The following is a 12,785-nucleotide window of genomic DNA, read 5'->3' as shown; positions in this document are numbered from 1 at the left end:
ATAATTCTCTTAATTCAAATCTTGCCTGATTGCTTACAATGTTCAAGGTAACATGCTAAGCGTGGGGAGAGATACAGAAATCTATAATACAGTCCTTGGCTAGAAGAAACTTAAGCTTTTGATTGGAACTAAGCAATTTTTAAATGTTCTGGTAAAGTAAAAACAGAGAGTGGGCAGTCCACTTTAAAATTAATACATTTCATCTCCACAGGCAATTGCTGTTTTTGCACCAAGATATCCTGACATCACCTGTACCTGAAATATTTACCCAAATTTGGGTGGTGATGGCGGTTAGTATTTTAACATTTTATAATGTATTATTACTAATTATTGGGAGCAATGTTGATAAACATTAATTCAGGTATTAATTATAGCTCAAATTGAACATGGTTTATGAAGACAAATTACGTTGTGTTGTAGGTTGATCAAACCATTAACAGACTTTAACTTTGATATACCTGATGTTTAAGATCCATTTTTGTGGCTCTAAATTAATATTTAGTTTTCCCTGTCATTAATGTTAAGATAAAGATTATCAATGAATAAAATACGTTACAGCATAATTTTTAAGATAGCACAGACTTAATCCTTTTCTTATATTTTATTCTTTAGAATTACATTTAATATAAAAGAAGTTTCTTGTTCCAGCAAATCTCCAATTGTTTTTAAAGAACTTAGGTCAATAGGTTTTTTTTTTCTTTTGAATATTTGTATTTTATTTTATTTATTTTTTTATACAGCAGGTTCTTATTAGTTATCCATTTTATACATATTAGTGTATATATGTCAATCCCAATCTCCCAATTCATCATACCACCACCTGCTCAATAGTTTTTTTTAATTTGGAAATTTCATTAAAATTTTTTCTTAGTAAAATTAGAACAAGAAATATATTTTCCAGTGCTGTATATAACTGGGAATGATAAATGAAGTACCAAGAATCTTTATAAAAATTATATTATCCTGAGATTTTTGTCAAAAATCTTTCTGAAAAATCCTCTTTTTCTGAGATTTTAATTCCCCAGAATCCAGTGAAATCAATATTTAATAACAGTGCTGATAGACCATTCAAAATCTTCTTCAGGTCTTTTATTTCTCTTCTAGGTTTTATGGTTGTATGTCCATCTTTTATCTTTTCATCTTTAATATAGCTTTTAAGAAAGACAAGCTGTTGGTGAACAAGTAGACAGTAAAGTCTCTTATTTGTGTTCTTTTCTACCTGAAAAATTTATGAAACGAGGACATTGTTTTAGTAAATTCTAGTATCCTAATCTTAGCAAGAATAGTAAGAGGAAAATTGCCATCTAAAAATATGTTTTACTTTCTTACAAAGATATTAGATGCTGTAAAAATTTTTACAAAAATATTTAAAATAGAAAATGGGATTATTATACATACTATTTTGAAACTTACCTTTTATTTCCCCTTTAACAGCCTGGGTATTGTTCTGTGTCAGTACATATATTTTACTCATTTTTAAGGATGTGAAATATTTCATTGTATGGGTATATAATAATTTAATTATTACCTTCTAATGCTCATCTGAGTTTCTAGTCTTGTGCTATTATAAACAATGCTTCAGAAAGTGGAAATTATATCATTTTTATTTATCTGGTAGTTTCTGTGGGTTAAAGTCTTAGATGTTGGATTGCAGTACATTTTAAACTATAATCTACATGCTGCTAAATTGTGCTCTGAAAAGCTTGTACTAGATTACATTTAATAAATAGTGTATGAGGGAACCTATATTTCCACATCCTCACAAACACTGAATATTAGCAGTCTTTGCATATCTGCCAATTTGTTAGGTTAAAAATATCAATAATATCTTCTTTTAATTTCTGTTTCATTGGTTAGTTGGAACACCTTGGCCTTTTGAACTTTCTCTTGATCTTCTACTTGTGTCCATTTTCCTTATTCATGTCTAAGAAATTATTGTTTATTAAGAAAGGTATTAAATATTTATTAACGAAATTTATTGGCCTTTTCATTTATATGGTTTCTGGATTCAGGTCACTCCCAGAAAGGCTTTCCTCACTTTGGAATGTACCCACAGATTCTATTTCAGGAAGAGAATGATTATTACCTACTTCTTTCTCCTGGGCATAGAAACTGTTAGGATGATGGCCCTCTGCTTTGCTCTGCTCTATAATGTTTAAATTCTTTATGTAGTGCATTATTTAATAATATATTTATGTTAAGTCCTTCTTATCAATGTGAATTTTTTTAATAGATACCATTTTATAAAGCTGGAAAACTTAATGCCTATATTGAAAAATATGGAGCTAAGGTAAGTTTTTAAAAGGATAATAATTCCAGATGTTGTTTATATTGATTTTGTATTCAACTTCTTTTGTCAGTAAACAAAAATTAGAGTATCTTTCTCATAAGTTATTGCTATGCATGTGAAACAACCCAACATTTTTTTTCCCAGAACAATTATTTTATGCCCATTTAGTAGAGAAAGAGGGGAAGAGTCTTAATTTTGTTGGGTACTTTCTTGCAGGCATTTTATGTGGCATAATTTCACTTATCATCTGTATCTTCCAAGAAGTGAATACCCCCATTTTTACAGATGAAGAAAATGAAACCCAGAGAGGTGAAAATATTGTCCACAATCATATAGCTAATAAGTAGGGGAACAAAACAGTATAGATTGTATTTTCCGTGGTGGTGAGTATCTGGATCTTAGCAAGAAAAAAAATGAATACGTGGAGTTGAGCACCTGTCATGTCTCAGTTACTCAGGCTGTGGAGACTTTGCTGGAGCTCCCTTCATGTCTCTGCATTGATCTCTGAGGCACTGTATCCTTGGTTATTCTAGCAGTCCATCCAGGCATCACTGCTGGCCTCTGTTCCTAAACCTAGTGAGGTTCGGGTTAATGAGGTTTTTAGTCATCTCCAAGATGAGATGCTTTCTTTAAGTTCTAGGAGGATGATAAGATCTCAATAATACCCGGAGATTCTTTGCAGTTCCCTGCGAAATGTTTGAATAACCTGAAAGCTGGTTTTAGCCATCATTTACAATCTGTGGGAAGGCAGTATTCTTTCCCACCCTTGTGGAGCCTTCGTGATTATGCTCAATTTTTCTTTATATAGATATTTTCTACATGATAATAATCACAGCATATATTTATTGCACATCTATAATATACTGAGCACTTTACTTGTTTCTGGAGATAAAGCTGTGAACCAGATAAACTTCCTGCCTTCAGGAATCTTAAAGTAGGAAATAATTCCCTCCTTTTTACTTATTGGGTGACAGTTATCTTTGGCTCGCTCACTTTTCTACATGCTAGCAAAGGCAATGGCAGTGTTTTCTTCTGGGCTACATTTGTAAGGACGTTTGTATAGCAAACAGCCCTGAGAAGTTACCTCATATGCGTGTGCTATTCCATATGCAACTGAATACTCAAGGAGGGACTCCGCTGATCTCAGAGTTTTCTCTCTATGCAGCTCTTTTCTCTCAATACTTAACCCCCAAACTCTAGCTCCTTTGGCCTCCCTGGACTCTCAGTTCTGTCTGCTCAACCCACAGAGCCCACTGCCTCTTCCAGGATTCCTCCTCCCTGCACTGCAGCCTGGAAACCCTCTTTAATCAATATGCTGGGGGTACTCATGGGTTTCCCATCTGATCATTAAAAATTCTGTACAAGTAGAGATACTCTGCTGGTTGCATGTGTGCCCATGTAAATATTTAATTGTTTTCTGATATTGAACTAGAGTGAAACATAATGAGAAATATTACAATATAGTTCTGGACTTGTTTCCTTTGTGTACAGCAAAATACAAAGTAAAGTTTAAGGTCCTAGCACCGGAGCTCCAAAAATTTAGGCTTATTGAGCCAGGATAAGCAGGTAGAATTTGCCCATTATAGTCATAGTTTCAAAGTGAATATATTTTAACACTTCTTTAACTTTAGAACCAGGTAGGATTAGCTGTAGTGATGACTATAACTTATATCCAAGATAGCCCAGTTTGTTAGGTGGTGATCTAAACACACAGACATTTTTCTCTGAGTTTATAGGGACATAACAATTGCTGTGAACTTGCCCATATTTTGTGCTTTAATATTTTAGGTGGAGGCTCCACAACGAGTAATTCCTGTAATTCTTCAAAACTGCCTTTCATATTCACTCACAGCTAGACTTGCTCCAGCCTGGAATAAAACTGGCCATCTCTTGGTGCAAGGTGACTTTATCTCTTTCAGTCATTGGGGCTTTCTGAACTAGCTTACTGCTATTATGTACATGTGTTTTTAATTTTAAGGTATGTTATTTTTAGGGAATGGTTCTTAAAGCATAGCCCCAACCAAGCATTCTCAAGCAAGCCCACATCAACATAAGTGTCATGTCCTTACTTTGGGATTATATCCAGAGGGCTCCTAGTGTTTCTTTGAAAAAAATGTTTTTATTATAGAATACTTGACATTTAAAGAAGAATAAATATAAGTTATGGAGCATTATAATAAAATGAACACAAATTACCAGTATTGTTGGACCCAAAAGTCTGTTCGAATTTTGTGTTGAGATCTAACTGTTTTCTAAATATTTTATACCAGGAATAAATATTTGAGGGAAGAACTGGGTATTTCTGTCCTTTTAATTGAAGAGATACTTTTTGAGTGATTATATTTTTTCTCTGAATTGTCATTAGATATTCATATAAAACCTCATTTTATTTATTTTTAAAATTTTATTTATTTATTCATTTATTTATTTTGGCTGTGTTGGGTCTTCATTGCTCCACGGGCTTTCTCTAGTTGCGGTGAGCGGGGGCTACTCTTCGTTGCAGTGCGCTGGCTTCTCACTGAGGTGGCTTCTCTTGTTGTGGAGCACGGGCTCTAGGCACACGGGTTTCAGTAGTTGTGGCACGCAGGCTCAGTAGTTGTGGCTCACGGGCTCTAGAGCGCAGGCTCAGCAGTTGTGGCACATGGACTTAGTTGCTCCACGGCATGTGGGATCTTCCCAGACCAGGGCTCGAACCCGTGTCCCCTGCATTGGCAGGCTGATTCTTAACCACTGCACCACCAGGGAAGTCCCTAAAACTGTATTTTAAAGCATTTTCCATAGCTTTGATAATTTTACATAAAAAGGTTATATTAAGCATGATTTATAAGTTTTAATAATATGGCATATCCTATGAATTTTTTAAGGAAGAGAATTTCTTTCTCAGATGGGAAAGCAAAGTGCTGTTGGTAAGTAAAAATACATAAGTTAATAGTTAAAACATTAATATAATAACAGTTGTTTAAAGAATGGTACAGATGGTTAGGTTGTTAAAATCTTGATGATTAGGTTATATCAGAATTTAATCATATATTGTTATAATCACAGTTTTACTCAGGAAATCACCTCTGGTTCAAAATATACATTCTACTTACATAAGAAAAAAAATTCTCTTAATTGGAATAAAAGCTATATTTTTAATTTCTCTACTTAAAGAAAACTGTGACCCAAAAGGGGTTTAATTCTGCAGGCATTTATAAAGTATAGTTTCCAGAGCTATATCATAAGAATTCTTTAGTACTGTTGTAAGTAAGAACTTTATTTCTTTTGAGTACATGATTCTTCTTCTTCTTAAAAAAAAAATATTGTCTAAAGAGACACAGATGATCTAAAATACACAGTTCACAATATGGTTTAATCTAATTCTTTCATTGATGTGCATGGTTGTACTGCAGGTAGACATGTTCCTAAATAGTAGTCCAGAGATAGCAGATAGGGGGAAATCCTGAGCCAAGTAGACATTATTGTCAATCATGGTAGCTTTTACCACCATTTGGCCATAGCCTTAAATCTCAGACTAGCACCTACAATCCACAGAGTATTTGCTCTGAGTTGACTTTCAAGCTGAAGCCTATTTGCCCTCCTTGCTCTGGTTTTATGTTTACGTTGGACAGTGGCAGTCACTGTGCTTTAGCTCTGGATGAACGGGTTCATTACCTAAATTTAATTCCATCCCCAAACACTGTCAGGAGACTACAGCTGTCGGAGGTTAAAGATAACAGCTTAGGAGAGCAAAATTCCTCACTCGTGTTAGAATTTTTTCTTCTAGTTTTACTGAATGTAATATTCTATGGCAAAACTGACAAATTGTAGATGTATAACACTACCAGTACACCAGAAGCCCCCTCATGCTTTATTCCAGGTACCACGATCTGACTTGTATAAGTAATTTTAATCACAAGAAAGCAAGATAGAAGCCTTGGGGCTCTGAAAGATCTGGAATATATCTGCCAGTATATTTGAGGACATTTGTTAGTAAGACTAGTGAAGTCAAAATCATGGCCTGGTACCTCTTCTAATTTAAGAAGAGCCTTCATCTTTCACATATAATATATGTCAGACTTCTAAAAAGTATTTGTTGAGTTTTCCTCTCAATTATGCGATGTCTCATTTTTCTTTTTGTAACCCTACCTTACACATACATACCCACATATGCTTTTGTCTTCTTTTAGATGTCTCATCTATAGACCATCAAATATTATATGGTGATTATATGAATTTTACCATGTGTGAAAAAAATCCGTTCTTAACTGAGTTTCCAACTTGAATAAATTGAGTTAAATTAATTTCTTTTGTTACTAAAATACTTAATTTGATAAGCTGGAGTAATAATTCCAGAAAGTTCACAGTTAATAATTTTATTTTCAGTATTAGACATCAATGTAACAGAAACTCAAGTTTGTCTAAGCATAGAAGCTTACACAATCAGACTGCCACCACCTCAGGTACCACATATTTTGATTTCTATAATTAACCTTACTATACTTACTATATAATTAATATATTCATTATTATTACTGATATGCTAGGAGGTTTTGATTTTTAACAAGAAGAGTGATAAGAAAGTTTTTATTATCAAAATCCATATTATTAAATGCTTGCTATATTGATATTGTCCTAAATCTGTTTACCAAAGAAAACACGACTCTGTCAGTTTAACACAGATCGAATTATATTACTCCCTTGCTCAAAAATCTTTTTAGGTGGCATTCAAGACTCCACAACCCTGCCCTGCCTCGGCACCCACTTCGTGCCTCTTCTTTCATCTCCAAATATTAAAAATGCTATTTCAGCTCATACTAAATGTAATAACCCCCCACTGGCTTTTTATAGCTTTTTTTTTTCCATCTATTTTTTACACATAACAGTTTTTTCCTTCTTAGTGGAAGGATATGTCTTTTATTTTGCTAATTCTCGTAGCACCCAGCATAGAATCTTCCACATTAATGGTAACTCAGTAAATGGTATTTTCCTTCTTCTATGACAGTGGTTCTCAACAGAGAAGGGTGGAGGGCAAAATTAGTGATTTTGTTCCCCGTGAGACATTTGTAATGTCTGGAGAAAATTTGGTTATCACAAAGTGGGAGGGGTGTGTTGCTACTGGCATTTAGTGGATAGAGGCCAGGATGCTGCTAAACATTCTACAGTACACAGGACAGCAACCCCACTCCCATCCCCACAAAGAGTTTTCCAGCCCAAGCTGTCAGTAGTGTCCAGATTGAGAAACCCCACTCAGAGCACAGATGACTCTTCCTTTGCTTAGAGTGCCCCTCTGATTGGCTATACAGTATGCTTATTCTTTAAGGGCCAGCTCAAATGCTACTTTATTCATTTCTCTATAATTTTTTGATTACCTGTTATGTTGAGGCAATAGACAAGTCAAAAATGAATAGGATCTACTTTCTGGCCCTCAAGAGTTATGTAAGCCAGTAGGAAAGCTGACCTGAATATAAATAATTGGAATTGTTACTGAGTCAAAGCTCATACTGCCCGCTGCACGACAGTCCAGTAAATTGAAAGATGAGGCGTTGGGGCAAGGAGTAGTCACTTGCCAGCAGACCGAGGCTGTGGTGGGCTAGTGTCCCAGAGACCCATCTTACCCGAGTTAGAGTTCAGGCTTCTTTTATACTAAAAAGGGAGGGCTGTGGCTAGTTGTTGCAAACTTCTCGGTGCCCGAATCCTTTGTTCTTGCAGCTGTCCATGTAGGTCAGGTCACGATGTTCCTGTAAACCTCCAACAGGACAAATGTTATTCTCTGTTCCACAACTTTTTATCTCTATATGAACGAAAAGTGTTATACCTTTAAAGGTCAAACCTGGGAGGCAGAGCCTTGAGAGTGGGCCATCGTGTATATTTCAGGTTTGTTCTCTGTTACAGAATGGGCGGCATAACGTGAATATCTGGTACTGATGAGGAACGTTCCCAAGGCTCCAAACCCACTGTGATCTCTCACCCTCTTTTAAACCTTCACACTACTCTTCACCATGCTCACATACTTATTTGTATTTTTATTTATCTATTTACTTTAATATTTATTTATTTATTTGGCTGTGCCAAGTCTTAGTTGCGGCACGGGGGATCTTTGTTGGGGCATGCGGAATGTTTAGTTGCGGCATGCAAACTCTTAGTTGCGGCATGTAGGATCTTGTTCCCTGACCAGGGATCGAACCCGGGCCCCCTGCATTGGGAGCACGGAGTCTTAGCCACTGGACCACCAGGGAGGTCCCCCTCTTTGTATTTTTAGAGTTATACTCATTTCTGTATCTCCAACTTGCCTTATAATAAGCTTCTTAGGGACCAATATTGTGTCTTACTGCCCTTTGAATTTTCTACAGATGATACTTCTGTTTTATATATCTGAGATTTGAACCAATTAGAGAATGACAAAGAAGAGTATGACATATAGAGATCAGAACACCACCTTTATTACTAGGATGAGAATATAATTTATCATCCAAAATGAACACTTTTGAGAGTGAAAGGGACACTAGCTAACCTAATGGGATACTGGCCCAATGTGTATGAACTGGGATATGTTAAAAATTAAAATCAGATCAATCAAAATTGTATTTATTAAGAGTTTATTGTGCATAAAACTATAGTTTGTGAACTGAGAGTCTTCAAACCAGTAGTGGAATGAAGCTCAGAGGTGTGTTGTTATAGGACAGCTTATATAGCAAAAATGTGGAAGCTGTTTAATCTTTATAATGACTGGTTATAGCAGTGGGGTTTCCAAATGACAGGGGATTGGTTAAAAGTTATTGTAGCATACCACTTTGGAAAACAGTGTGGTTCATTTATGATTTTTGGAGACATTTACAAGAAATAATCTAAGTTAAATTTTGCTTGTGTTGCAGAATAAGCTAAATTAGGCTTTGCCTTTGTAGCTTGACTGGTATTGTCTGCCTAATGAATTTTCAAGTTTGGTCTCCATTTTAATTATTTTAACAGATATATGGTCACACTGTTTATTACTGAAAAAGAAAAACAGCTACTGGAGAATGTGACCTGTCTGAACCCTAGAATTAGGTAGATTGACCCACCAACTTATGGCAGTAACAGAAACCCACAGATTCACTTGGGAGATCAGGCACCATTCCCAGTATGACTGAGAGAATACAGAACACCACTCTTTGCCAGCAGGCCAGCTCCCAAGAGGACGAGGTAGGAGTTGTCCCAGTTTTACCAACCAGATAAGCCATCCCATCTGCCCTGGGAGGAGTGAATGAAGGAGGAGAGTGACATCATGAATATGTGTTAGTAGACCGTTCTCGACATGGAAGCAAACACCAGAAATGGGGGCGATACGCTCCTCTCTTCTGTTCAACATTTACACTCAACAGATGCTTGTTCAGTTTATTTAAATTGATTCCCTAAATTATAATTGCTCATCAGTTCCTCTAAATCTCACTTTACTTATACTTTTGATATGTCATTTTTCACCTCCAGACTGCTATAAAAATTAGTTTCATACATGTCTGTGTTCCTACTAAGTTGTAATTTCTCTGAGAGTCTGGGTCCTGCCTTATTTACCATTGTTCCCAATATACTAAAAGATAATTGGATTGAATTTTCATTTTATCAAAATCTAGTATTGGTTATAGGTCCGGAGCGGGGAATAAAGGTGAGGAGGAGGATATTTACCATCTCTCTCCTTTCCAGTTCATCTTCTACACTTTCATTCTCCTTATTAAAAATCTACCATGGCTTCTATTATCAATAAGATGAAATCTCAACTCTTTAGTATAATATACCAGTTGACCCAAATTTACCTTATGCATAACCTCATCTCCCCCATCATTGCTCTCCAAGTAGCCAAACTACTAATTGTTTCTCAAAGATAACATGGTCTTTCATACTTACACGTGTTTGTTCATACTGTTCTCCAAGCTTGTCGTGTCCATTCTCTGGCTCATCTTCCCACTCGTCTTTCAAGGCTTATTTCAGATATAACCCCTCTGTGAAGACTTACACAACTCCCAAGACTCATCTCTCTCTGTGCTCCCCTGGCCGTGTGTATCACATATTCTTGTCCACGTAACTATCTCATTAAACTTAGAAGTCTTAGAAGGAAGGGCCTGTGTCTTAATTGATTTTTCTATCATCAGAGCCTACCATAGTACCTGTCACTCCAGTAAATATTTGTGGAATGAGTGGAAGGTTGAGTGGAGTGGAAGACTAATTTATATGTTGAACTAAGTGACATTTGTTTCTATATCCTATTTAACTCCTGTGGGCTACAAATTGTAGTAGTTTTCTAAATTCTGATCTTTGATCCTATCTAGGCAAATTTTAAGACAGTTTATCATAATTCATTATGAGAAATGGGATTTTAGCCTTTATCTTTAGGGTTTAAATGGATTCAAGAAGTATTTGAAACAATAATTTACTCATTTATCGAATTTTAGACTATTTTAAACTTTAAAATAATGCATTCCTGACAGTTAAGTGTTTAAAAAGAAATGTATATGCGTAAACTGCCGTTTTACTGGTTGATGCTTTGAGATTATAATTGAATCCACAGTTACATGAGGAATATATTCCAGAATAGCATTATGTAATCTTAAGCTATTTGCCTTGATCATTTAATTATATGGAAAATTTGGGAAATGGGCACCTGGAAACAAATTTGTATTTATTCCATAGACAACTATTTATTGGTTGTCATTATGTATACGTGCACGGTGCTGATGGAAGACATCTTTTCCTTCCAGAAGTTTTTATCTTGGTCAGAAGAAAAGGCATGCATGCACACACAACTTACCAGGAGAAAGAAACATTTCCTCAGCACCGGTTAAATTCACACACCGAAAAAATTCATTGTAGGCTTAGAACTACATTAAAGTCCCCAGTTCTGCACTTATTAGCAGTGCCTCTTTGGGCATGTTACTAAATTGCCCTGGATCTCTTATAAATTGAAGGTAATGATATTTACCTCATACAATGTTAGGAGGTTAATGGGATAAAGTACATTAAGTGTACATAGTAGAGGTTCAAAAAGGATGGCTATTGTTATTACTTTATAAGTAAATTGAGACACAGAGTTTAAGTAACTTGCTGTAGGTCATAAAGGTAAATAGATTCAGGATTTAGATTTTGTCCTTCCACTCTCTTCTTTCTACTACACTACATCATACTTCCTTTACCTAGCCTTGGGTTCCTTGGCTCAAATTTTTATATCCCAAAGAGCCTTACAGAAGTACATACCTAATAAGTATTGAGTAGAAAACACAACAATTGAATAGCAGTTTTTTGGCAATAGAGTATCAAAATAATTGTTATAGGAACTATGTTTCTTTAGGAGTTCAGAGAAAAAGGAGATGTCTGAGGGAATTCATGTTTGAAACCTTTGGAACTTCGACAAAGTTTTCCTCTCTTCTTGAATCAGCTCCTTTTTTGATTTCTCTGAAACTGTTTTGGTTTTTTTTCCCCCAGAATCTCCTCCATTCATTCATGGCTCATCTTTCTCTTATCACAGTGTAAATGTTGCTTATCACACTGTAAATGGAACCCTTGGGTTCCATTTTCAGCCCTCTTTTCTTCTCCTTCACAGGCTCACCCATTCCAGTGGTGAACCTATACAATGATACCTCCCAGACATCCTTGTATAATTTCAGCTTGTCTGTCCTTTCTCTGATACTTTCACATGAATATACTAATGGTACTCAGACCCAGTTGTGTCTGAAACTGAATTATTTACTTGTCACCCTCCCCAGCCCCAACTCTGCTCCTCCTTTGAATTTACTCTTTTGGTCACTGGCATCAACAGCCAGTAAGTTACCCAGCCAGAGGCTTCAGGGTCATCTTTGGTTCTTGCTTGCTCTATCCAATCGCTCTTTAATAGTCTACCTTTGTCTCTGAAATCTCTTCCTCTCTGTCTTCATTTCCAGTGCTCTAATTTAGACTTCCTTTCCTTTGCTTGAACTATTAAAATGGTCTCCATTTTGGCCTTCCTGTTTCCAGCATTTTTCCTTCTTGTTCTCTAAATTTTCCTCACAGTGTCAACAGAGTTCTCTTTCTAAAACAGAGGTCCCCAACGTAAATATCTCTAGTATCTCAATGTTGCCTAGGGAAGATAAAGTCCAAATTCTTTAAGTTGGCATTATAAGGAGGAAGTGATATTTATTGAGTACCTTCTTATGTGGGTTTGCTCACATAAGGACACTAATATTTGTTAAGTAAATAAATGCAAAGAGTTAATAAATGATAGGTAAATCAGAGTCTGTTGGGGTGTATAGTGAAGAGGTGAGTGGTTTGCTGGTCTTCAGAAAACTCTAAGTTGAGAAAGACCAATATAAACATAGTGCTCGTATCATGGAGATCCTGCAGCAATTGCCTTGAGTCCCTGAATAGTTTAGAAAATACTCAGAAGGATATAAACTCAAGCTGTGTAAATAGATGTATGTGAGAACTCATAAACTGCAAACATTAGGAACTGATACCCACCTTCTCTGAATTCGATTTCAGGTTCTGTTTTTCCTTAAATAATTTATTGATC

General features: G+C 35.7%; 1 protein-coding gene across 1 annotated transcript in view; it reads left to right on the top strand.

The window, feature by feature from the left end:
• Positions 1 to 12,785, top strand: part of LOC309611194 (uncharacterized protein C18orf63) — a 29,866-nt gene that overhangs the window by 1,995 nt on the left and 15,086 nt on the right. The window contains 8 exon segments of the mRNA XM_082355324.1: positions 212 to 290; positions 2,234 to 2,290; positions 4,079 to 4,190; positions 5,155 to 5,196; positions 6,656 to 6,732; positions 8,721 to 8,747; positions 8,751 to 8,786; positions 8,788 to 8,820. Coding sequence (XP_082211450.1) covers positions 212 to 290; positions 2,234 to 2,290; positions 4,079 to 4,190; positions 5,155 to 5,196; positions 6,656 to 6,732; positions 8,721 to 8,747; positions 8,751 to 8,786; positions 8,788 to 8,820 — 463 coding nt within the window.

Source organism: Balaenoptera borealis (genome assembly GCF_965194805.1).
Source record: "Balaenoptera borealis genome assembly, chromosome: 14".
In the NCBI taxonomy this organism is placed as follows: Eukaryota; Metazoa; Chordata; class Mammalia; order Artiodactyla; family Balaenopteridae; genus Balaenoptera; species Balaenoptera borealis.
The sequence above is the reverse complement of the archived record's forward strand: the minus strand, read 5'-3'. Positions and strand labels throughout refer to the sequence as shown.